Source organism: Haemorhous mexicanus, chromosome 3 (genome assembly GCF_027477595.1).
Source record: "Haemorhous mexicanus isolate bHaeMex1 chromosome 3, bHaeMex1.pri, whole genome shotgun sequence".
Lineage (NCBI taxonomy): Eukaryota > Metazoa > Chordata > Aves > Passeriformes > Fringillidae > Haemorhous > Haemorhous mexicanus.
In genome coordinates this window covers 86,955,935-86,979,445 of record NC_082343.1, presented here as the reverse complement: position 1 = coordinate 86,979,445, position 23,511 = coordinate 86,955,935, and the positions used below count along the sequence as shown (strand labels likewise).

At 39.0% G+C, this 23,511-nt stretch overlaps 1 protein-coding gene across 6 annotated transcripts in view; it reads left to right on the top strand.

Moving 5' to 3' along the window:
- Positions 1–10,969, top strand: part of SENP6 (SUMO specific peptidase 6) — a 71,705-nt gene extending 60,736 nt beyond the window's left edge. For all 6 annotated transcript variants that reach the window (XM_059842595.1, XM_059842590.1, XM_059842591.1 and 3 more), the window contains 5 exons: positions 1,959–2,062; positions 4,144–4,232; positions 6,419–6,487; positions 6,688–6,838; positions 8,967–10,969. In XM_059842595.1, the coding sequence (XP_059698578.1) occupies positions 1,959–2,062; positions 4,144–4,232; positions 6,419–6,487; positions 6,688–6,838; positions 8,967–9,167 (614 nt within the window). In that variant the 3' untranslated portion in view covers positions 9,168–10,969. The remainder of the gene's footprint in view (positions 1–1,958; positions 2,063–4,143; positions 4,233–6,418; positions 6,488–6,687; positions 6,839–8,966) is intronic.
- The last annotated feature ends 12,542 nt before the right edge of the window (positions 10,970–23,511 follow it).

The window sequence follows — 23,511 nt, the reverse complement described above, 5'->3', positions numbered from 1 at the left end:
CTACTGTTGCTTGTCTGTAATTAGTTGGAATGTGCATTATGACAGGTTTTTCCTAGGATTACATGTCTTGTGGGTTTTTTTCTGGCTGCATTGTATTGGCAGCTGATGGTCATTCTCTTTCTAACTCAAACGCTCAGATTCTCTTGCTCAGCTCTTGAAGATGATGCACCCTTTCATTAAAGTGGATGTTCTCAGGGGGCACAGTCCTGACTTAAGGGTGAGATTGACTCTAAGGATGTGTTTAGGCAGCTAAATTTAGATGCACTGTATTTAAACTTCAATTTCAACCAAATGGAAGATAGGCATTCTGCCTTGGGTTATTTGAGCAGCCTTCATCTGTTGCTCCAGAAGGGTGTGGATCTCAACTGTGCCAAATCCATCCATAAGTCCTGGATATCCAAGGATATCTCAAAATACTCCATGTGCCTCTGATAATGTAGTCAGTGAACCCAAGAGACTTTCTCTTCTTGTCCTACAGCACATACAGAGTAGCTCAGTTAAGTAGTAGTAGTTCAGTTAAGTAGCTCTGTGCTCTGATACTGGTTTCCTGCCATGGAGACCCTAGGTGCTAACTCTGCATGGGAGCCTAAACTCAGATGGCTGGATCTCAGACTAAATCCTGGTGTTGAGCTTGTGACTCTGTAGAAGTTCATACATAAATAACTTTGAAGTAATCAAAAATCCATCTATTTTTATTACTTATCTAATAATTTTTTGTTCAGTTTTTGAACAAGATGTATTTTGTTTCAATATTAATACTTATTTTCTTAAAATCTGTCAGCTATAAGTCACATTAGTATATGACCTACTTCTTATGCTAAGGTCTTTTCAAAGATACTGAGTAAGACTCATTCCCAAGTTTTTCCCTGTGGAACTTCACTGGTGACCTCTTTCCAAAGTGTTACCTTAACATCTCTTTTGAAATACTCTCAAATGTGTATGTTCTCCTTTTTTTTTTCCCACTAGCTACTTCACTGCCCTATTTACTGTTATAGAAATCCTAGTTTCCTTTATTAGGTAAAATGTCCTCCTGTGACACCGTAACCAATACTATTTTTGTCGTTGTTTACACGTATTACAATAGCCCATTTCTAGGAAGATTTCAAAGTTTTGCTGGCATGAATTACTTATTTTTCATTTATTTCCACAGTTTACTATTTTTTCCATGAAAATCTGTTCTGAAGTCTTGTATGGTAGTAGTAAGTATGGTAGTAGTAAGACTAGTGAGCCTGTAGCTGTCTGTATTTGCTTCTTGCACCGGTATAGCTACAATATTCATTTTTTCTTTTTCTTCTTATGTTGTTTCCCACTAAATATGTGACTAAATATATAGAGGTCGTTGGGAGTGAATTTACAGATAATCTTTCATGAAATAAACTGAAATGTTGCTAAGCTGCTGCTCCCAGGAGAGTTGATCCTTCATTCTGCCCTCCCCTCTAGTGTGTTCCCAAGCTGCCTTTCCCCTTTTACCAACACAAGTCTTCATATAACTGCACAGTGACCTGATGGAAAAAATTATTCCAGTTAAAAAGTAATAAGCTGGTGACTACCTTTTTCAGTGTGATCCACTGTGAGTATGGGTATATTTGGTGTTAGGGAAGGAACCAGCTACGGATAGGAGTAGATGGTCATTTCAGAGAGCTTATCAGGGTGCCCATTTTGGTAGCAGTATCAATTTAGACTCTTATAAAGGCTCCATGGAGCTATGGGGAAATATCATAGTGCAGGTGTTTCAAATTTTTTTAGATGTTTCACACAAGACGAAACAGTTTCTGTTGTGCTACTTAGCAGAAGCTTTCCATTCTTGTTCATATGCATGAGGTAATTATTATATGTCAGCTGTATCACAGTTACTGTGAGCAATCCCGAGGAAATCTGAAGTATTTAAAATGAGTTTGGTCTTCAGTGATGATATGGTATTTGATATTTAAATATCCTGCTGTCTGTGATTGATACAGATGGATTGCACAAAATCAGAGTAAACTATAGTGAAGACTCGGCTGATGGCAGTAAACTAAATGAAGATGAGCTTATAGATTTTTCTGAAGACCAAGATAACCAGGTAAAGAATTTAGCAATTTTATTTAGGAAATGTGAACTGTTGTGTTGTATTTTGAATGGACAGCTTAAAACTGATGTACAGATTGTGAGTGTGCATTATCTAAAGCTACTTATCTTTACAAGTGTCAAGTCCAAAGCACTGGTTACCTACAAAAATCTGCAGGTTAGCTGACAGAGAGGATTATATATTTCTTTATTTACCTGTTTAATAGAAAACTGCTGTACTGATCCTGCATTTAATTTTGTGAGTGTTTTGTGTAATGACAATATTACACAGTGATTTTAGTGGGAACAGTGAAAATCAGTACACTCCTATCTTTTGTTCTCCCCACTCCATGTTCATCTGCTAAACCCAAGAACAAATTACTCTTCTTTCAGCTGCACTTCCTGGATATAACCAGACACATTTATCAGTGTTTGCTACTCTGTTGTTTTGTTCCATTCTCCTAATCAGATTTACGCAGCATGGATTTATAATCAAGTACCGTTCTTGTTCATATTGGAAAACATTTAGATTTTAAAGCTGTGGGAAGACTGAATATTCAAATGTCCCTAACTCACTCAGTGCTGGGTTTGAGGGCATTATTCCATAGCTCTGCTGCTTGTATAAGTGTAACTTCAATGTGAGCAGGCCAGAAGTTACACATTTGCTCTTCCTAATTGGCCTGCTCATGTTCCAGGTGTTTGACCTTTTCTGGACCTCTGAGTCCAGAGCAAACTATTATTTTCAATTCGCAGCTCTCTGTAATGACTTCCAAAGGTAGTGTGCTTTTAGATGTTCCAAGTAGCTATGTATATGTGTACACATATATACATATAAAGCTCCAGTTGATGTTGAAACCTAAATGTGTTTTCAGCTGGACTTAGCCCATGTCTCCTGTCATGCCACCTGTGCAAACATTCTGAGTTTTGCCTGATGGAACTGCCTGTCTGTTTTGTAGCAGATAGAGTTTCCAGAAGATGGAGAATAAGTAGTACAGTATTTCCAGTCTGAAATAACATGGCATGAAGGCAGGGAAGCAGGCACATGGCCAGCTGTGTTCCTTGAGGAAAGGAACAAATTCCAAGCTCGTTAGTTGCCATGTAGCTTAGAACTTAGTTCAGGAAGACGCTGACACGGATATTTTCTAGAATGCACAAAGCAAATGTAGAAATTACCATGGTACAAGCTGAGTGGACCAACCTTTTCATCTGCCAAAAAAAGGAGTTGAGGCTGCAACAAAAACAAGTGTATGAGGAGCTAGGTGGTAGTTTCTAATAGGATAACATAGCTTGAGGATTTCAGCACTAAGATCCTGTGTGTTAGTGAAACGTACACAATGCTCACAAAAATCATGCTGGTACAGGGATTCCCATTTTTGGAAAGGACGTCCTTCCCCATAATGCAGTAATCTGTGAAGTAATGTTGAACTCAGTGGAAGGGTGAGAAACTATGGATCTCTGGTATTCTTCTAGATACAACAATGTAGTGCCTTTGTTTATAAAACTTCCATATCATTCATAGCAATCAGTATTGAAATCAAAAGGCTAGAGGATATTTCCAGGCTTGTGATGTGACTGTTTTTGCAATCCATAGTCCTGTGTATCATGGTTTAATTTTCCTTTCCCTAAGAATCAAGTTGTTGTATTTTGGAGGAAAAATAGAGATTTATTTCTCAGCTTGTTGAAGATCTTGTCTCATTTCATCTAGAAGAAAACATGTATGAAACTGCCAAGCAAATTTCTAGTATTGACTGACAAGGAAAAGTGCTGATAATTTGGATTAGAACCAAATAATGGAGATTCACCTCTTCTAAGCCAGAGGTGTTTTGAAAATGTCAGCTGCATTTTAGAGTTTTACAGTCCTTAAATAAACAGCAGCATTCAATCCATGTCATTCTAGCATGAATTTCAGAAACCATGTGACTAAAAGTTGGTCAACTTAACAAACAGTGAATAATTTCAGATTAAAGCTATCATTTCTTTATTAAACTCGGTTATTGGTGTTGAATGAAAATGTTAAATGTAACAATAAATTCCTTTGCATCTGTTTGAAAAAAACATATTAGCTTTTAAACACCTGTAACAACATTGCTTCTGTAGGAAGACAGTAGTGATGATGGTGGCCTTGTAGATGATAACTGTAATTCAGAAATGGGACAATGGTACCTGAAGCCAACTATCTGCAAACAGTAAGTATTAAAACAGTTAAAATGGAGATATAATAGAAGTTTATGAAATAGAAAAGATAATAATTTTGAGAAATAGTCATACATTAACCTTAATCAGCGTGCTGTTGGGGTTTGAGAGAGAACTTTATATTACAATCTTCAGTGAGCATAAAATTTATTGAATGAAATTACTAGTGAAATAATAGCTTTTTTGGTTTCTGTTAAGCCTGTGTGCTGCATCAGGCAAATGAAGATTGTTTTCTTCCAGTAAGGCTGTTCTTTGGTATTTTGCACTTGGATTCCTACAAAAACAAGGTGCAGAAGCATGTTCAAATGTATCCTATATTAAAAAGCAGATTAATGTTTTTAAATTAAATAATTAAATTATTGGTGAAAATCCCTTTATCACTACTCAAATTAGTAAAGGAAAATTGGAGTAATTTTTTGACTGCCCCCTTTTCTTATCTAAATAAGATAGCTGTTCTTCTTTGTCTCTGTCTGGTTTTTTTCCTCTAATAAAAGTGTTCCACACTTCTTAAATTTTTTTTATCAGTTCTGGATTTGAAAACTTTTCTTTTTTAATATTTGATACCCAGGAATAATTTCTTAATAAATGTTTACTGCATTATGTTTACTGCATTAGTTCTTTGCATTATGGTGTGACAGATGCATGATTTGAAATCCAGAAATATTGCTACTAATATTGCTGTCTTGAAAGTTTTCTTTGTAATTTTTTCATAATTTATCTATTTTTTTATTTCCTTTCTTGTGACTACAAGGTTTACAGAAAGGTGTTAAGACTTTCACAGTACACTATAGTACATTCTTAGGAGGCAGAATAGAATTACAGATTTATATATGTTATGGGACACATGACTTAATGCGTTTTCAAGAAAAAGTCCATCTGTGTTGTGTTTTAAGAATACTTATGAGCTTCTGATTATAGCTTGGCTAAATTTGTCCCATTTTGATGACAGATTATCTGTACATAATACTTTCTAGCAGACAGTATTTTTATCCAATGTGAAATTTTGTAACATCTTTGATGCTTAAGTATCAAAAGTCATTAAGGGCACTTAAATACTTTACTATTAGCATATTTTAAAATTACTTCTACATAAAATAGAAAACTACCTTGAGAAGGTTGTCACTTCTTCCCCCTGCAAAGTACTACTATTTTTAGAAGAGCATTTTAAAGAGCATTTAATGCTTTTTAAAGAGCAGTACCTATATAAATACTTTTATCAGAATACTTAAAACAAGTACAAGCAAACACCATTTAAGTGATTATCTGCTTATGCCTAAAAAATGGCATACATGTAAATTACTTTGTAAATGCAAACCTTTGCATAAATACATGCAGATATTTTGTCTGAATTTGCTAGTTTGATGTTTCTTTAAATTATACTTTGAATGTATTTGTGTTATTGTTAGATAAGAAAAAACTGAGATTTGTGAAAAGTAATTGCATTTATTTATCCCTCAAAATACATACTGCATAAAATTCTGAACTCTGATATGAGTTAGCTTTGATGTATGAATCCAAATTGCATATAAGGTGGCTGATAAGATTGCTGTGCTTTTGGCTTCTGAAAAGGTGTAGTGTGCTTTAATCGAGTGGTAGGATACTGGCATCTGTAGTGTGCAGGAGAGGACTTGAGCAGACTTGATTCTCTAGAAAATACTTGGTTATAGATACCTTTTTTAAAGTCTTCTAAATAGAGTTGGTGGGTGTTTTGTGTGTAACTACCAGCTAGATTTTAAATCCAGACTGGGATTACTTCTAGAACGTGCTGGTTTTTTTTCCTAATGCTTTTCTTCTAGTGTGCTGTGGAGTGTCCAATCAGTCCTCAAGCTGCTACTTCAGCAGGACATTTGTGGGCTCTGTGCCTTACTTTCTCTCGCCAGTGTCCCAGATACCTTGTGCACCTAAAAGAGCATTAGACACCTGAAGGTGTTTTAAGTAACTGTAACAAATTGTCTGACAGTACTGTATTTTCTAAGTACATTTCTAAGTGTACTTAGTGTATGGTTAAAGATAACTTGTCATTTAGTTATCCCTATTAGGAGGTTACAGCAATGCTGGCAGAACTTTGCAGTATTGATCTAGTTTTGTTAAGGCCACCCCACAAACTATTTCTGTGTAACATTGTGTTTTTCAAGCTGCTGTAAAATACTGTGTCCTTAAAACTTGTGTTCTCTGTTAGGCCCTGCATTTTGCTTATGGACTCACTGAGAGGCCCTTCCCGGTCAAATGTTGTGAAAACACTAAGGGAGTAAGTTTCCTGTCTGGTGCTTGGGAGGGACTTTCTTAGTTTGGTTTGGTTGGGAATTTTTTTCTTTTTAGTTTGGTTTGGGGTTTTGATGGTGTTTTTTTTTTTGTTTGTTTGTTGTTGTTGTTTGGTTTTTGTTGGTTTTTCTTTTAATTCTTCAAGGAATAGAAAAATATTTTCATTTGCATGGTCTTTTATTGTAGATATTTAGAGGTGGAATGGGAAGTCAGGAAAGGCAGCAAAAGAAGCTTTTCCAAAGATGTCATGAAAGGTTCCAACCCAAAAGTGCCACAGCAGAACAACTTCAGTGATTGTGGAGTGTACATCCTCCAGTATGTGGAGAGCTTTTTTGAGGTATGTATGTTCTTGAAGCTATTTTTGATTCCTGCAAAAATCAAATGTAAGCTATGAAAATAATTACAACTATAAAAGGCTCCTAGTGTAGCTCAATACCTATCAATGAGATTATGCATTATAAACTAATTTATGCATAAACACACAGAGTAACTTTTTTGAAAATAAACTAATTAATCTTTTTAGTTGCACACACATAAAAGAATTGTAAGCCATGACATTTTCTGAGAGAATCTAAAGAAAACACGTTAAGAGTCTTCCTTTCTGTTCTTTTGCTGTGCACCCTTTAAAATCATCCAGTAAGAACTTGAGTTCAAAATCTAAACTAAAAATGCACTACAAACAGCTTAATAATTTTCTCCTGAGAACTGTACTGAATAAATTCAGAAATGTGATATGGGTAGGGGATTTATGTTTCTCTTGTGGGTGTTTTTAACTTGTAAGAAAACATGTAAGTGGAATCCTTACAGCTCTTTTCACCAGAGGAGGCATTAGCATCTTCTGGTCTAGAATGGGAGGGGAAATGATCCTCAAGTGAGATGCTGCCTGCATGGGACAGTAACTCTTTAGAATCCCTGGTGCTTTAGAGCGTTGTTCTAAACTCTCCTGTAGCTAACCCTTTCCTAGAAAAGCTGGCAGCTTATCCATTCCTCAGCCCTCCTTCCCTCCATTCATGCAAATGGAAGGCAAAAGCTTTGCTTTACTGACAAGTTCCTGAGAGCTTAGAATCATAACCAAGTGCCTCCTGTTTTGTTCACTGGGGGTACAAGGAGCAGCCAAGTTTTATTAACCCATTCCTTTTTGGAATGGTTTAATAAAACTTCTCCAAGTTTTATTAGCCCATTCCCTTTTGCAAGTTGATTGCTGGTTTATGCCAGGCTGAATCCCTTGTCCTGCCTAATCCAGCAGTGTGCAACAGCTTTGTCTGCTAGAGAATAGCACAACACATATGTGTCAGAGGGCAAATCACAGGATATTCTCAGAAGTAACTCCACTGGGGAAGGAAAATCTGAGCTGGCTGCACAGTACTAGACTGTCTTGAAGTATTCAGCGAACAATTTCTGCTGCTTTGTGTTTGGAAAACTGCCCACAGTCTCATTTTGCCCCAGCTCTACAAACTTGAAGGAGAGTATGTGGGAGCAGGTGCTTAATCTGATGTTTGTGAACATCAGAGGCCGCCAGGGGCCGCTGCGGGAGGGGCAGCGCGGCTTCCCCCGAGAGCCTGCGGGGCGAGGGGCAGCGGAGGGCAGCACAGCGCAGCTGGCCTCTCACCGTGGCTCCGCTTGTCTTCCCGCACTGAACAGACACAAAAAAATTTTGCCAGTGCGACATTAAGCACTGACATGGTCTTGTGAAGAATGTCGCTAGTTTTTTTCACAAGCAGCTTTGCTAAGCTTGCTTCAGTGGTGAATGTAATTCACTCTTAAAGAGCCCTGATGGTGTAAACTGGAGTACAGAAAGGGAGGAATTTCTTTGAGAGACAGCACTGTTCCCCAGATTGTCATTTGGTTAGGGTGGAATTATTGTACAGTGTCACTGAAGAGGAGTAGAGAATGCTTCATAAATTATCGTAATTATTTGGGAGAATGCTACCTAGCAAGAAAAGAGAATGTAAGTATAATAAGCATTGGTGGTAAGCAGGAGCTTTGCTTTCTAGGGTGAAATCTAAATCTGTCTTGCCTAGTTGGTCATGATTCTAAAGGCTGTTTATAAGAAGAGAAATGTTTTGGACTCCTGATCAGCTCTAGATTTTGATGCTTTAAAAATGTCCTGTATCTTTGCAGTAGTTTACTCACTCACTCACTCTTTTTTTTTTTTTTTTTTAATTAGAAGTGTTTTATACATTTATGCAGACAAATGCTTAGTCTAAAAGTTGTAGCAAACAGAGTAGATTGTTCAGGCATTCTTATAATCAGGAGTGTGATCTGGATGGATTTTAGTCTGTAACATACTGAAGCTTGATTGATTTTACCATAATTATACATGTACAAAACATGGAAATTGTAGAAATCTTTTTTCATGCTCATGGAATGAAGTGAGGAAGAATGTACTTTTCCTCATTATAGTTTTCTTCAGTCATTTAGGTTATAACTCTTTACTGTAATATCCAAATGACCTTCTTTTTCAGAATCCCATTTTGAGTTTTGAGCTACCAATGAACTTAACAGACTGGTTTCCACGCCCAAGAATGAAAACCAAAAGAGAAGAAATAAGAAAAATAATCCTGACTCTCCAGGAGCAGCAGAACAAGGACAAGAAGGGACAGAAAGACCCAAATTCAATGTTGCAGGAAAAAACAGAACAACTTGCCAACAACAGCTCAGACTGAATGTTTTATCTGTTGCATGTTAGCTCCACAATCAAAACTGAAACCTACATTTCTGTCTGCCCAGACTAAAGATTTGGCGTGTTCTCTGCTCAAAGTTACTAGGGAATGTTTAATGCCTGTATAAATGTGTGTCATAAAATGGTTTAATTCCCACAAAGATGTGTATTAAGTGAGTCTGTACATATGTTAATGAGGCCAACTTTTTCAGCATTTGTAATTACTTTTTTTCCACTTGATAGGGAGCTTTTGTTATGTATTTCTGTTAATAGAACTTAAATAGCAACTTCTAAACATAAAGGAAATAAAGAAAATATAGGATTAAATGGTTACTTTTTTCTTTTCCAGTTAAGTTTTAATGTTACATGCTTAAGTAACACATAGGGAATGATTTGGTAGTGAGATAATTAATTCATATTTTGACCCTATTTAGTTGCCCTTTGCAAGATTATTCTGCTTGCGCTACAGACAATAATATGGGTAAGTGTCTCAATGTACCGTGGCCTCCGAGAGGGTAATTCCCATCCTCCCAGTATCTAAGTGTAGGCAGTGTCATAGTTCATAGGACTGCTTCAGATTTGGGGGTTTAGAAGATATGCATTGCAGTTGCAATTCCACCCTTGCTTTTGTGGGACAGGCTAGGGAAAGGGGGAGAGTGCTCTTTGATCAGAGGTAAACTCTTCAAACAGTATTATAAAAGTGGTTTCAATGAAGTGATCTTGAGTGACTCTATTAAATCATATTTTGTGGATCCCAGTTGTTGTACAGGTGTATTTTGAGACTTTCTTCATTATAAAATTGTATTTTGGTAAGTGTACTTGGAATAGCAGATTGCCCACATTACATTTTCTATGTTACAATTCTGAATGTTACATTCATATGTGCTTTATCTAAGTAATGAACATTTAAAAAGAAAAAAGTGTATGATTACTATTTTTTCTAATATCCATGCAAAAAACCAAAATACCAGTGTTCATTGCTTGCTTGTTTGTTCTTGGCTTTACGTAGCATCAGACTAATGTAGGGACTTGCTCGGATATTTCCAGTGTATTTTGATTTTACAACAGTCTGAAATGTCATAGTTGCTTATACTGCAAATGTAGCCTTTTATCCCTGTTCTAGAAAGGCTTTGTCATTGAAGTGAGGAAAGTAAGAAAATATTTGTGCAAGGATATATATATCTCCAGTTTTCTACTTATACAGATATCTTTGAAGGGAACCAGAAAGTGTCACTTCCCAGGAAGGAATTTGGGGGAGTAGAGAGGGATCTTCTATCTCTCCTTGCAGATAATATTTTCACTCCTGATTTTTCTACTGGAAGTGTCATTTACCGTTCCCTTCTCCCAAAGAGAAGCAGCAGAGAGTTCATTAGTTGAACTCTGGGCCCCTTGAGATTTTATTTTTGTACACAACATCCAAGTCTAACCCCGTAGTGCTTCATGGCCTCCATGAGTTTTCATTCTCACTAAACCCTGAAAGTACAGCTGCTAATGATGTTACTTCCAGGGCATTCCTGCACAGAGGACTCTCTGTGACACCCTCTGTTTACAGGGGGTTCTCTCACCAAGGCAGAGTGGTTGCACATAGAGCAATACAACTGTGGGCTGCTAATCTTTTGTACAGATAACTGTGGGATTTAGGGGAGTTGGTCATTCCCTGGTTTCTCTCGCATAATCCCTGGGCCCCATGGAGATTATGTAAGTACCACATATATGTGTTCTGTCAGAAATGACTCCTGCAGTTTTCTTGTTGAAAGAATGTGGGGGCAATTTCCTGGACTACAAATTAAATATGTAATGTGCACACCTCTGAGTTGTTTCCTCCTTCAAGTTTTTATCCAGTACTGTTGCCACTGGTGGGGGAAAAATAGGGATAAAATAGTTCCAGATTGTGGAAATACAGGGTCTTGTGTATCTGGCTTTAGTGCAACTGACATATTGGAATAGTAGTTTATACAAGAGAGGGAAGGAAAATTAATTTCTTTGAGAGACAATTGCAGGTAGAATGTATTCCTTCCTAGTCTAGGTTTTCCCAATGGTATGTTTTAATTATGTGGAATATATCCACATTTCATCGATACAGTAGTTTTCCTTTTTCTGATATTTGTGATGCAAGTTCATATTTTGATGCTGTAGAACTGCTTGGTTCTCTTACTGGGAATGGCCTGGTGCTTCTTCCTTTTCCTTTCTCTTACCTGTCCTCTCCTTCATCCTCCCTCCCTTTTTACCCTCTTTCAAAGCTGTGAAGAAAGTGTTGGATTTACTGTCATTCAATGTTAAAGGTCTCAAGATCTCCAGTCACATACAGCAAGCTAATATACATGTTAAATATAGGAAACTTATTTTTTTAATAAAATGTGATGTTAATAGAAAAAAATCTACAGAATTAAGGATGAGTTATTTAAGACCTTCCTGACTTGCTTTAACAGGCTCACTGCTGCATGTGCTTGGTAAGTGTTTTTTATTAACATGATGGTGGGCAATGCTGCAATGTTTTGCAATCTTAACAAGTTTTACCAGTGCTTTTTCTGAATCAGATTTATTCAGTGGAAGCTGGTAGGGTGGGGACTTGATAAGTGTATTTAATAATTACATGGCAACACATGCACTCTATGGAAAGTATATGTTATATATTTCTTAAGAGGATTCAGGCTTAGTAGTGCTTTAGGGAGTAGCCTGACTGCATTCTGCAGTGTAAGGGATCAGGTGGCCACCTAATTAAATGTATCTGTTTGTATTGTTTTTCAGGTTGGGTAGAATAACAGTTAAGAATTCCTATTAAGGTTTTAGATTACTTGGCATAAAAAATGCATGTACTTGTGGTGCACATTTGCAGGATAGCCACAAATGAAGAAGAGACATCTAAGTAGTCCCTTGTGACATTTCTGTTTTTCTTGCTGAGAAACTGAGCACGCTCTTTAAAAACCAGAGACTTTGAACAGAAATGATTTTTGAGATTGCACTATATTCCTGTCTTGAAAGAATCTGACTTCCAAAACATTCAGTAAAGAGTGAAAAATCAAGCAAGCTTTACAGCAGATGAAGAAACTATGGTGTTGATTTTAATTTTTTTTTTAATGTCTTGCATAGCAAATGAGTAAAGCAGAAGATGTATGATTTTTAATTTCTGTTAATATAGTACCTCTGGAAACTGAAATACTAGACTTCTCTTACAAACAAACAGCAGCAGTTTCCTTAATTTAGTAATTAATTTTTTTCCCTCTGATTTTTAAATAGAATTTATTTTTGGTCACTGGTTAAAGCTTTACATTGATAACATGACATTTGTATTTTAGCATATGAACAGAAGTAGGTATAAAGATGCATGCAGTCTTGATTATTGGGAATAGTGAGAAGTATTGGAGTCTGATAAAAGATTTTATTTTTATTTTAGTACAACACTTTTATGACAGTCTTCAGTGCTGCATACTCAGTACCTCTAAAGAACCTCTGTGCAATGAGTTGAGTTCACAAAGGTACTTCTCCCAGATTTTTTACTCACCCCATCTAATCCTGGAAATCAAAGGGAAGCTGATGTTACAAACCACAGTTTTGAAACAGTAAGTGTGAGGCAACGGCCATTTTACTTACCTCTCACCACCATAGTTTTGAAGTAAATCCATTCTAATTTACTCAATAATGCCTGCTGAAAGATGAGATGAAAGATGTCTGTTTCCAGGCTCCAGTCTGGTTATGGGAGGATGTAATCAGCAAGGTGATTGGTCTCTCAGCTGTGGTCTCTTGTAGTTATCTGACAGCCTTAATTTTGCTTGTTCTTAACAAATTCACATTTGGAGTTGTGCAGCCCTGTGGTTACAAAAGGAAACTGGGTAATATACACCATTCCTCAGGGATTCTTTATTCAGTTTTGAGAGTAATTGCTAGCCACAACCTAGATTCAAACAGCTAGTCTGTTTCTTTGCTAGTGTATATTTTCCCATTTGTTTGTTTGTTTTTCCCTTAGTTTTTTCTTTTTTCCCCTGTGAGATTCATAGTTTATGTACCTGGGGGAGAGTAAGCTGTGCTATTTGCAATGCATGATGCTTAAAAAGATAGATAAGCTACATTCATACATGAATATATATGAACAGAAGATTATCTGGATTTAAAAGTATCCAGTTTCTAGTAAATGAGACAGACTTTACTTACCTGCCTTTTTTATTTTTTGTCTTCCCTTCTTCTTTCTTAGTTGTTAGTGCTTACTAGTCATTATTTAACTCTTTAGAGTTCTTTGGGATATGACTTTACCCAAACAATCATCAGGTAAGTAATTCAGCAGAGGCAGGAAAGAAAACTATTGCAATTTTAAAAATAAAATATTCTTGTATATCTGCAGCAGTAGGGCTGAAAGCATGGTATAAATAGATGGTTTATTTTAATAGAAGAATCAAATCCACATCATACATCTGTCCATTTGCACAGGGTCATAGTTTTAGATGATACTTTTAAGTATCTATCACCATTTTCAGGACCAGGTTCTCTTTTACTGTGAGCTGACTGGATAAGGGTAATGGGAAGCAGACTAGTCTGACTCAGCTGAGTATTCCCCATAAGCTGTGAGGATCCACTTAAGAGGAAAAGCATCGTGCTCCAGCCAGCCTGAGCTTCCTGCCTGCAGAGTCTGTGTAGACTCTGGCCTAAACATCAGAGATTAAAGCATGTTAGATTTCCTCAGTGATGTACCTTAGGGAAATTTGTCAACTATTTACACAAAACTGTATCTGTTTAGAACTGTATTCTAAGTTTAGGAACTTAGTTTCCTTTTGCATGTATACTGATGTTAACTACATATAGTATAACTGAAGGTACCAATGTTGTCTCACAGCAGTAGTTTGCAAACTGTTAGCAAACCTCTACCCCATTGTCTTCCAGATGGAACTGTTTAAACAAGCTTTGTGACAGTGCCTGTTTACATCAGGCTTCTCCTTCCTAAGTTAAATTTTGAAAAACTAGCCTGTTTTCCTTTATGCGTATGTTAGAAATGCAGTGGTAGCCTGGACAGGGACATTATTATACATTGGACCAAAACTATGACATTAATTATAGGAAGTCGCAGAAATTCCTTTGTTTGGAGTTTCAAGTTTCTAGGATCTAAAGATTTAGGATCATAGAATGATTGGGTTGGAAGGCACCTTAAAGATCATCTGGTTCCAACCTGGCTGTTGTGCACAAGGACACCTCCCACCTAGACCAAGTGGGACTAAGACCCACTAGACCAAGACTAGCTCAGAGACCCATCCAACCTGGCCTTGATGAATGCGCTGTTTATGTAGCAGACTGAAAATAATAATTATTTTAGTTCTAGATAGCTTCATATTTGCATGTTCAGGCCAGGAAATTTATTTTATACTATACATCAGTAGTATGGCAGATAGTGGGTCAATTCTGTAAAACAAAAAAGACAGGCTAACCCCGAAAGAGCACTGTTGCACGATGGCACGTTTCTCACAGAAAATGGCACTACATAGGTTGTAAATTGTACTGGAATGCAAACAAATGGAGTATGCTTTTTACTTAAATGATCCTCAGTCCTGAAACTTAAACTGCTTTGTAAACAATATTGTAATAATATCTCCATGTTACAAAAGGGCATTAAAAGGCCGTGAGAAGTTGCACAGCTTCCTCCCATCTTATAAAACCACTGAGATTTCTAGACTTCAAACAAAATTTGTACTGCAAATGGATGTTTAGGTTCCAGAATCAAGAAGACATTTTTAAGCAAATGTCTGTAACAATGTGTTGAATGTGATTCTATGGAGAGCTTATGATGCAATATTTAATTAAAAAGTCATATGGCTTTTAAAATTTTTTTTCTTCTGTGGAAACCAGGTCTTTGTTTTCCAAGGACAGTGTTCTGTGGATGAATTTATTACCTCATTTTTGGCTCTACACCTTACTGTACAGTCTTTTTGTGAGTTTTTCATTCTGCTCTTTTATTCTCCAACTTTCATACATGGTTAATGAACTTGAATGCCATATAGTTAGCCTGATTTCTAGCTTGCTTTCTCACTTGCATCCCCTGTGTCTTGGTTGTCTGTGTAAAGCAAGTAAGTTTGTGTAGTCAGTGGAAGTTCCCTTTTTCCTAGGGACATTGTTGAATTCACATAGTTTCTTGAAATTTTTTCCAGGCCAGTAAGATGCTAGGTGGGGTGAACTTGGCTTCGCTCTTATTTTGTCCAGTCAGAGTTGCTCCATATCATTATCTCCATATTGCAAGTTAAGTGCTGGACTTTAGGGAAAGACATTGAAAGCATTTTAGTTAAACTAAGTTAAGCTACTCTAAACTGCTAAAATTCATGCATCAGCTGCTCTCACTTGAGATCATTGAAAAGTGAGCTTAAAAAGATGCTTGCTGTTTACTTAGCTACTTCATAGAAACCAGTTTTGTGGTTAGAACTGTTTGCTTAGACTGAAATTCTATTGACTTGAGATTTATCTGAAGCCAGCATTGAAGAAAGTGTTTAATTCTGTCTTTCAGTTTCTTGCTCTGTTCTTTAGACAGTGAAGTGCTTTCAACTGTACTTGTATAGAGCTGTTGTTTGATTGCTCTGGGTTTGGAAACTGGCAAATCTGACCTTAAACATCTCAAATTGGGCACCTGAAAATAAGGATGTAGCTGATGATAGCTTGAAAGTATTTGTAAGTAACTTGCCAAATGGATAATTTTCCTGTAGCAATAGGTCATGCGCTCGTGTTTGAAAACTATTACTTAAGATGATTTAAAAAGTGATACTTTTTTTTCATTATATTCTCATGAACAATTCTAATCATATAGCTCATAGTTGTCTTAACTGTGAAATTTTAAGTTCCCTAAACACTGTTAAGTTCCCTAACAGACTTAATATCTGTTGCAAGAAGTAGTATCTGAAGAAAGTGTGATCACAGAAGTAGACTCAATTACAACTCCTTATACAGTCTAAAAAATTTGGATGCTTTCTACCTTCTTAGTGCTTATGTTTGACTTGCTTAATGTGTGTTTTGCATTATGCACACTTTGGTTTTTCTGATTTCCACTGTCAGTATATGATGGTCACTCCTAGAACTAATGCCACAGTTCTCATTTTTGTTTCTCCATAAGCAGTCATAGTGTGTTGTCATTTTCCTGCTTACCTAGATGAAAACGTGTGAGGGGAGAATTTGTTCTGATGGTTTTTACAGATTTTACCTAAGCATCACTCGTCCCTTGCTGTTTTCCCTCCTTCCAAACCCCTGATGAGATCCCTTGTATACTGGTTCTTCTCCCAATCTCTCTTGGCTCTTATATCTGTTAATCTTTTACCATGTCTCTAAGCCCTGTTCTTCTATCTACACTCCAGAAAAAAGGCCACTGCTATCTTTTTCCCTCTATGATCCTGTATTGCCAACTCCATCAGCAGAGAAGCTGAGGAAGTATGGGCTGGATGAGCAGACAGTGAGATGTATTAAGGGCTGAAAATCTGAACCTGGTATGATCCATGGTACAGTATCTCATTGGAGGCTGGTAACAAACTAACCAGAGGCAATGGACCCAAACCGAAACAGAAAATGTTTTCTCTGAGCATCAGGAAACACTTTTTTACCCTGAAGGTGACCAAGCACTGGAATGGGTTGCCCCAAGAGGCTGTGGAATCTCCATCCTTGGAGATACTCAGAAGCTGTCTGGACATGGTCCTGGGCAGCTGGCTCTAAGGGTCCCTGTTTGAGCAGGGGATTGCACCAGGTAATCTCCAGAGGTCCCTTCCAACCCCTGGCACTCTGTGATTGTGTGTTTGCTCTGAGTTCCTGTACTTGGTGTGACTAACCTGGCTGATGCTGCAGAGGAAATACCAAGCAGTGCTGCTGCGGGAGTGCTGCAGTTCCAGGTGTGCTGTTCTGAGAATAAAGCTACAGGGGTCGAGGCCAGCCCACATCTGATGCTCATCAGAAGTTCACATCTTCACAAAATCTGGTTGCATTTCAAGGCTATTGGCAAAAGGCACAGCTCTGGCATAACATACAACTTGCTTGCCAAATTTTAAACTATGCTACAAGTCTCTGGGCAACTTTATTAGAAAGTATAAACCACTTTACTGTTCTTTAACTGTGTGAGCAGAAGCATTTTAGCTAGCATTCAATTTGCAGCAAATACATAATTTGGAAAAGTTTAAACTGGGCAGCCAAAGGTTAGTGAAGGTATTATAAGCAACTGAAAGCAAAATGCAGCAGGTTTTGATACCTGTTTTTTTTCTGGAATAATTTGAGTAGCAGTGCAATTCCTAGAATTGTTTGTGAACAGATAGGGGATTCAGATTATTAGCACAATTAGTAACTGAGTCAGAACTGGACAATTTGGCACTCTCTGGGCCAAATAAGCATGCCAGGCGAGAACGTCATGCTACAGTGAGTGTTTAACTTCTCAGTGAAGTTTGCCTTATCTTGCACTTAAAGTCCTACCCCAAGGGGTTGAAGAGCTGGTGGTGGAATTTAAGTGTGGGTGTAAAACCCAGCTCAAGGGCTACTCGCCACCTGGAAAGCACTCAGGGTGAGGGTTAAGATATTCTAGTTATCCTACATATGGGAAGGGTATGGGGAAGCAACTTGAGTCTGTCTGTGCTTTTGGTACCATTCAAGTGCATGTGTAACTGCGCTGCAAAGGAATAGAGAGAGCTGAAAAAATGTGCTGCTTTGACATCCTATTTTTCTGGCAAAAGAGTATTATTCCTTCATACAGTAATCAGGGGTCCCCCAGCAAGCTTGTTAAGTGGTTTGCCCAGATGGATATCATCAAGAGAGTTCACATCTTTGAGAGTGGATTTATTCAACAAGCAATGTAAATTAAACTCTCTCTGTTCTGTATAATAACCCTACAGTGATAAGTGAAGGCTAGACAGAGGGTGGTGCCTGCAAGAGCTTTGCATTCCTACCTTAGCAGCATTAGTAAGCTTCCTTTTCAGCGTTTTTCTCATGCATATTTTTTTCTTTTCTTGCTTCTTAGAGAGCTACAGCTGGACCCCCATATTTTGTGAATTAGGTTATTGCCAGACCTCCTCTGGTCCTTGCCTAAAGGTGTGCTAGAATTTCAAGGGGATTACTTATTCCTCTTATTTTATTATTATTATTTTCCAAGACTAGCTGAAAAACTAAAGCTAAAAATGCCTAAAATAAACAGTCTGAAATGGGATGGAATAAAAGTCCTTAAGGTATGTTTAACAGGCCATAATTGTTCAGGAACACACTAGATGAACAGTGGCTTTTACAGAAAGATTTACAAATTAGTTAATAATCCCACAGAATTCCCTTTGCTAAGAAGTGTCAGAAGCTCTTAGTACCCTGATCTCAGTACTGAATCCATATTGAAGTTCATTTAACTGCAGGTGAGTAGCCTCTGCTCCATGAAGGGAGGACAGCCCTATTCCTGACATCTACAGGTCACCTATTTACTGCAGGCTACTTTTGTTTTTCAGATGAACTTGTGGTTATTTTATTGGCAGCTGCTGTTCATCACCAAAAAGGAATTCCATGTAGGTGATCACAGAGTGCATCGAGGGGGAGTGGGGGCAGGAAGCTAAAATTAAAAGAAGCCAACTCAGTGGTAATTACTATTGTGTGTTATCTGAGTGGCTTTTCCCGGGTTCTCTTTCCTACACTAAAGCTCCTCCCTGTCCTCCAGATGATGTATCTAAACCAGTGGGGCCCATTCTCCTTTTAAATATGCATGAGAGTGGGCCCATGATATCTTTGCCAAAGAGAAGCTTTGGCAGAAACAAAAGAAAATTCTTTCCCCAGAGACAAGAGGCGTGTTCTACCAGGAATGGAATCCATCTGTCTTCAAACACTGGGATGGCTCCAGGAATATTGTCCAGCTACCCTGGGGTACTGTAATCTCATTTTCCTGTCCTCACCATTTGTGTTTATAGAAAGAATTCACTCACAAAAGTAAAACGAAAAACAGTGGACTTCTGAAGGATTGCAAGTTCCCAAATCAGGGATTCCCCTTACCTCCTTTCATGCTATTATTTATGCAAGCCTTGTTCTCTGGACCTACCCACAATTCAAAATAATCTATTTGCTTAATTGAATTATCCTTCAAGGAGAGGAAATTGAAAAATGGGGCCAGTCCAAGAGACTTACTGTCAGTCAAAAAACAGCTTCAGAAACCAGTCACACATTGCTAGGGGTGAAAATGCAAAACCATCGATCTTCCTAAACTAACATGTTGTCAAAGAAAAAACTACTCACAAATTGAAATGAAGCAGGAAGACTTTAAATAGGAACTCTTACCTTAAAACATAATGTCTAAAATTTTTTGTAACTTGTATGAAGCTGTTGAAATACAGAAGACCTGTGGAAAAGTTAAAATATTAAAAAATATTCAAGTGTAGTCAAAATAAATGTTTATGTAAACTGTGCCAGAAAGAGGAAAAGAAAAAGGATCTTTTCACTACTGCCAAAATTGGAGAACTATGTATGTGCACATAACATTAAGTAAAAGGGAGCAAATAAAATAAGACTTACATATTTATTTCCAGTAAATAATTTACATGATAAGGAAATGAATGGTGCTTATCTAGTGTAAGCCTGCTTGGAAAGAAACCAAAGATTGATCCTGGAAGGAACGTCATCTACTACTGCTAAAACCCCAGCAAATTTTTTTGTTCTTTCTCTGAACATAAGCTGCTCAACCTTGAGCCAAGTTAGAAAGGTTCTTTTGCAAATGTGTGAACAAGCTATTCTTTATCCAGACAAATAATAGATAAATTGTGCTGGCAGCTTCAGTAGCCACATTTGCAAACCCTGCATGGGTAAGTCCAAAACTGTTCTATAACCGGTGACTTTAGTTTTTATCAGAAACTGACTGTAAAACTATGAAATAATTTTTGGGGAGTATCTAAGTGCTAAACCAGAACACTCAGCTGTTCAGAAATGCCAAGAGTTGCTGCTGGCAAGCTGTGAGGTGTTTTACCGTGACCACATTACACAGATAGTGTCATTACATCACACATGTACACTTAGAGTATGTCAACAAAACAGTTAAAGCAAATGAACTTCTGGGCTCACATTAAGTCATCAGCTGTGACTTAAGTCAGTGCCCATGGACATTTTTACAGGCAGAACTTTACCCATTACATGTGATGTGTAAAAAAGTTGTAGCTATGTGGAATCCACAGGGAAAGCTAGCTATTATCAACCTGATGCAAACACAAGCATTCCACCTGGAGAGATGCATACAGTAAAGGCTTGAAATCAATGTCAAACCAGATTTTTCATTCAATTTTTCATCATAAAGTGTGGGGAGAGAAACTGAGCAGTCATGATACCAAACACTTAAGAACAACCCTCTCAGGAGTGAAACTTTTAATGCAAGCATGAGAGCCTTTGCCTTTTCCAATTTATATTGAATAGTCTGAAGTCTGATCCAATGTGTTATACACAAGAATTCACTTTCATTGAAATTTAGGTAGGACATAGTCAAATATTCTTTGAAATGAAAACACATGTAATATCCTCTCAGGGTTTTCTGAGAAATCACCTGCAGTCCTTTACCTGCCCATCATTTCACACTACCATTTGTCAAGGCTAGGCTGCATGGGGCTTTGAGCAACCTGGTCGAGCCGGTGTCTCTGCCCATGGCAGTGGGGCTGGAACTAGATGATCTGTAAGGTCCCTACCAACCCAAATCATTCCATGACTCTATGAACACAAACGTTATACCCTCTCAGGGTTTTCTGAGAAATAATCCAGGGTTCTTTACCTGTTCATCCTTCCAGACTACCATTCAACAGCTCTGACAAAATATGGTGGTTCCTACAATAGCATATCTTTTTAAAAAATATATGGCAAATGCTGTTTACTATCCATAACAACCTGGATTAGTATTAAAATGTTCCATTTGAATATCTGGATGAATGAAGACACCTTGGACATCTGAAATATGGTCAGCTCTTTGTGGCAGGGCTACAAGAGGCGCATGTGCATGTCAAACGTCCAAATGCCATGCTGCCTTGTATTGTTGATCTTTCTGCCTTTGGAATGCTTGTGGAATTCCTGGTAGGCCATCCAGAACATGGAGTTTGCACATTGAAGATGGTGCTTTTATAGCTCTGGTTCCTCACAAGAGACCCTCTTGCTGTGGTGTGTAGTGTGTGAGCCTGCCCTGAGTTCCAGCAGTGCTGACACGCCACCTCTGTGTGTTACACTTGGCAGTGGAGGCTTCTCCACTGCTGTTTGCCCTGCCTGGTGCACCGAGATGTGGGAGGAACAGGGTGATGCTAAAGGCACTCTGCCTTCCCTCCCAGCCTCAAACTGCATCTGCTCCTTGTACAGCTATTAAACAAAGACTGCTTGGCAGCTCCAACCCATCCGCGCTGCTCCTGGTGTTCTGAGAGGTCCCTGTTAGACTGAAATTACAGAGGTTCATCCAATTTTCCTAGGAATTAAACTGGAAATGCTCCTTACATACAGGCAACGGGTACAGAAAAACATGTTTTGCCTTATTTTCTCTTTCCACATCCCCCCCCACTCCTTGCACTCTGATTTCACTTGTGAGTCTTCCTGTATTTTCCCTGAAGATTCACAGAACAGATGTTGCTGTGTATTGGGTTATTTTTAAATTTCCCAGGGAGAAAAGAGGGGAGAAAGCAGACATGCTTCTTCTGATGAGGGAGAGGCATGTCAGAGGGTAAGATAGTGCTCAGCACTGCTTGGATTGTTTACACTGGAAGTATTTTGTTGATCATTTCCTGACATTATATCCTGTTTTGCTAACAGAGGTGGTTTTAGCCAGTCACCAAATTTACATTTTCATTTACTTGTCCATTCACTTCTTTTTTCCCCCAGATAACAGTTATCCTTATCTCTCTATTACAAATAAAAGTAAGGCTGACTGTACAAAGTACTGAAAGGTAATGCCAAAGACAAGCTTCCGTGCTCTAGAAGTTAGACAATGCTTTGATTGTCCAAATTGTCAAACATTCTAAATTACGTCAAGTGAAGATATAACCATCAAATTCACCTTGCCACTTTGCAGGCAAGTGGGATGTTTTAAAGACCAAAACAAGTCCACAGCACATTTCAGGATTTGTAGGAATGTTAATCTGGACACAGGATTGAACTCCACCCATGCTCTGCCCAGGATGCAGGATTACTCATGCACCTAATGAATGCACTGCCATTTTCCTTCCATGTGTACACCCACTCTGATCCTTGACAGAACCCCCTGAGTTTCTCTAGGTTCCCCCTAAAGGAGACCTGGGATTTCTCTTTATCCTCTAAAAGAGGCCAAGGCATTGTTATGACAATCATATCTGCATGGGCAGCTACGGCTTGAAGAAATTTATGTAAATTATTTATAAGCTACGGCTGTACCCACAACGTCCCTGGTGTTGTCCAAGCACTCAAAAGGCCTGCCATGAAACACACCCTGCTAAAGAAAGGTAGCTTAGCTAGGGCTGCAAAATCAAGGAAAACACAAGATTTTGAAGTATTAACTGGTTTGTTCCCCTTTGTCAGCAAAAGACGTATGAACGAACCATCAGGTGGAGAGCAAGGAGGGTTTGCACGTACAGTCGGGGTCATTGTGCTGCTCATGAGCCATTGTGGGGAGAGAAGCACGGTGCTATGGGAAAGCTGACAAACCAGCTGGCGACGCCAGGAATGAATCGTGGTAAAGCCAAGGGACAGGGAGGCGACGCAGAGCTGCTGCACGGGAGGGGTGGCTGTGAGCAGCAGCAGCGGTGTGACACCCCGGCTGAGCATGAAGCAATGCCGCCCAGTCGGGCCACTCTGCCCAAGTCACAGCAGCGCAGCAGCCACAGGGATGAAGGGCTGGGCGAGGCACATGCCAGGGCAATCCCGCAGAGCTCAGGCCGGCCCTGCGCTGCCTCGCAGGGGCACAGGCTGGGGCAGGCCATGCTGTTCTGACATTCAGCAGCGGCTGCGACCATCGCTGCTCCCAGCCCTGTAACATCCGCCAAGGCAGGACCCTGGGGACACGGCAGGGACAGCACAGGGCCAGGACGAGCCTGGGAGAGGGGCCGGGCTGAAGCAGCCTCTGACTCCCAAGGTTTGTGCAGTAGGAGAGCCGCCACTTGCTCGGGGCCTTTCTTTGTGGGGCCATGGTCAGTAAAGACAAAGACAGCTCCCAAAATCGCCCTTTATGTAACCCCGGCGGTAAAAAATAAAGGAAGAGACCCAGCTCACACAAAATAACCCCGGGCCAGCCCCTCAGCACCACCTCTGCCGCGGGGGGCGCGGGCCCGGGACTCCCGGCCAGGCAGCCCCAGCGCGGGGAGAAGGCCGGGCCGGCCTGCCCGGCCGCCACCGCCCCGCCGGCGCTGCCCCCGCCCCCGGCCGGCCCTGTGGCGGTGACGTCCCGGGCCGGGCCGGGCCGG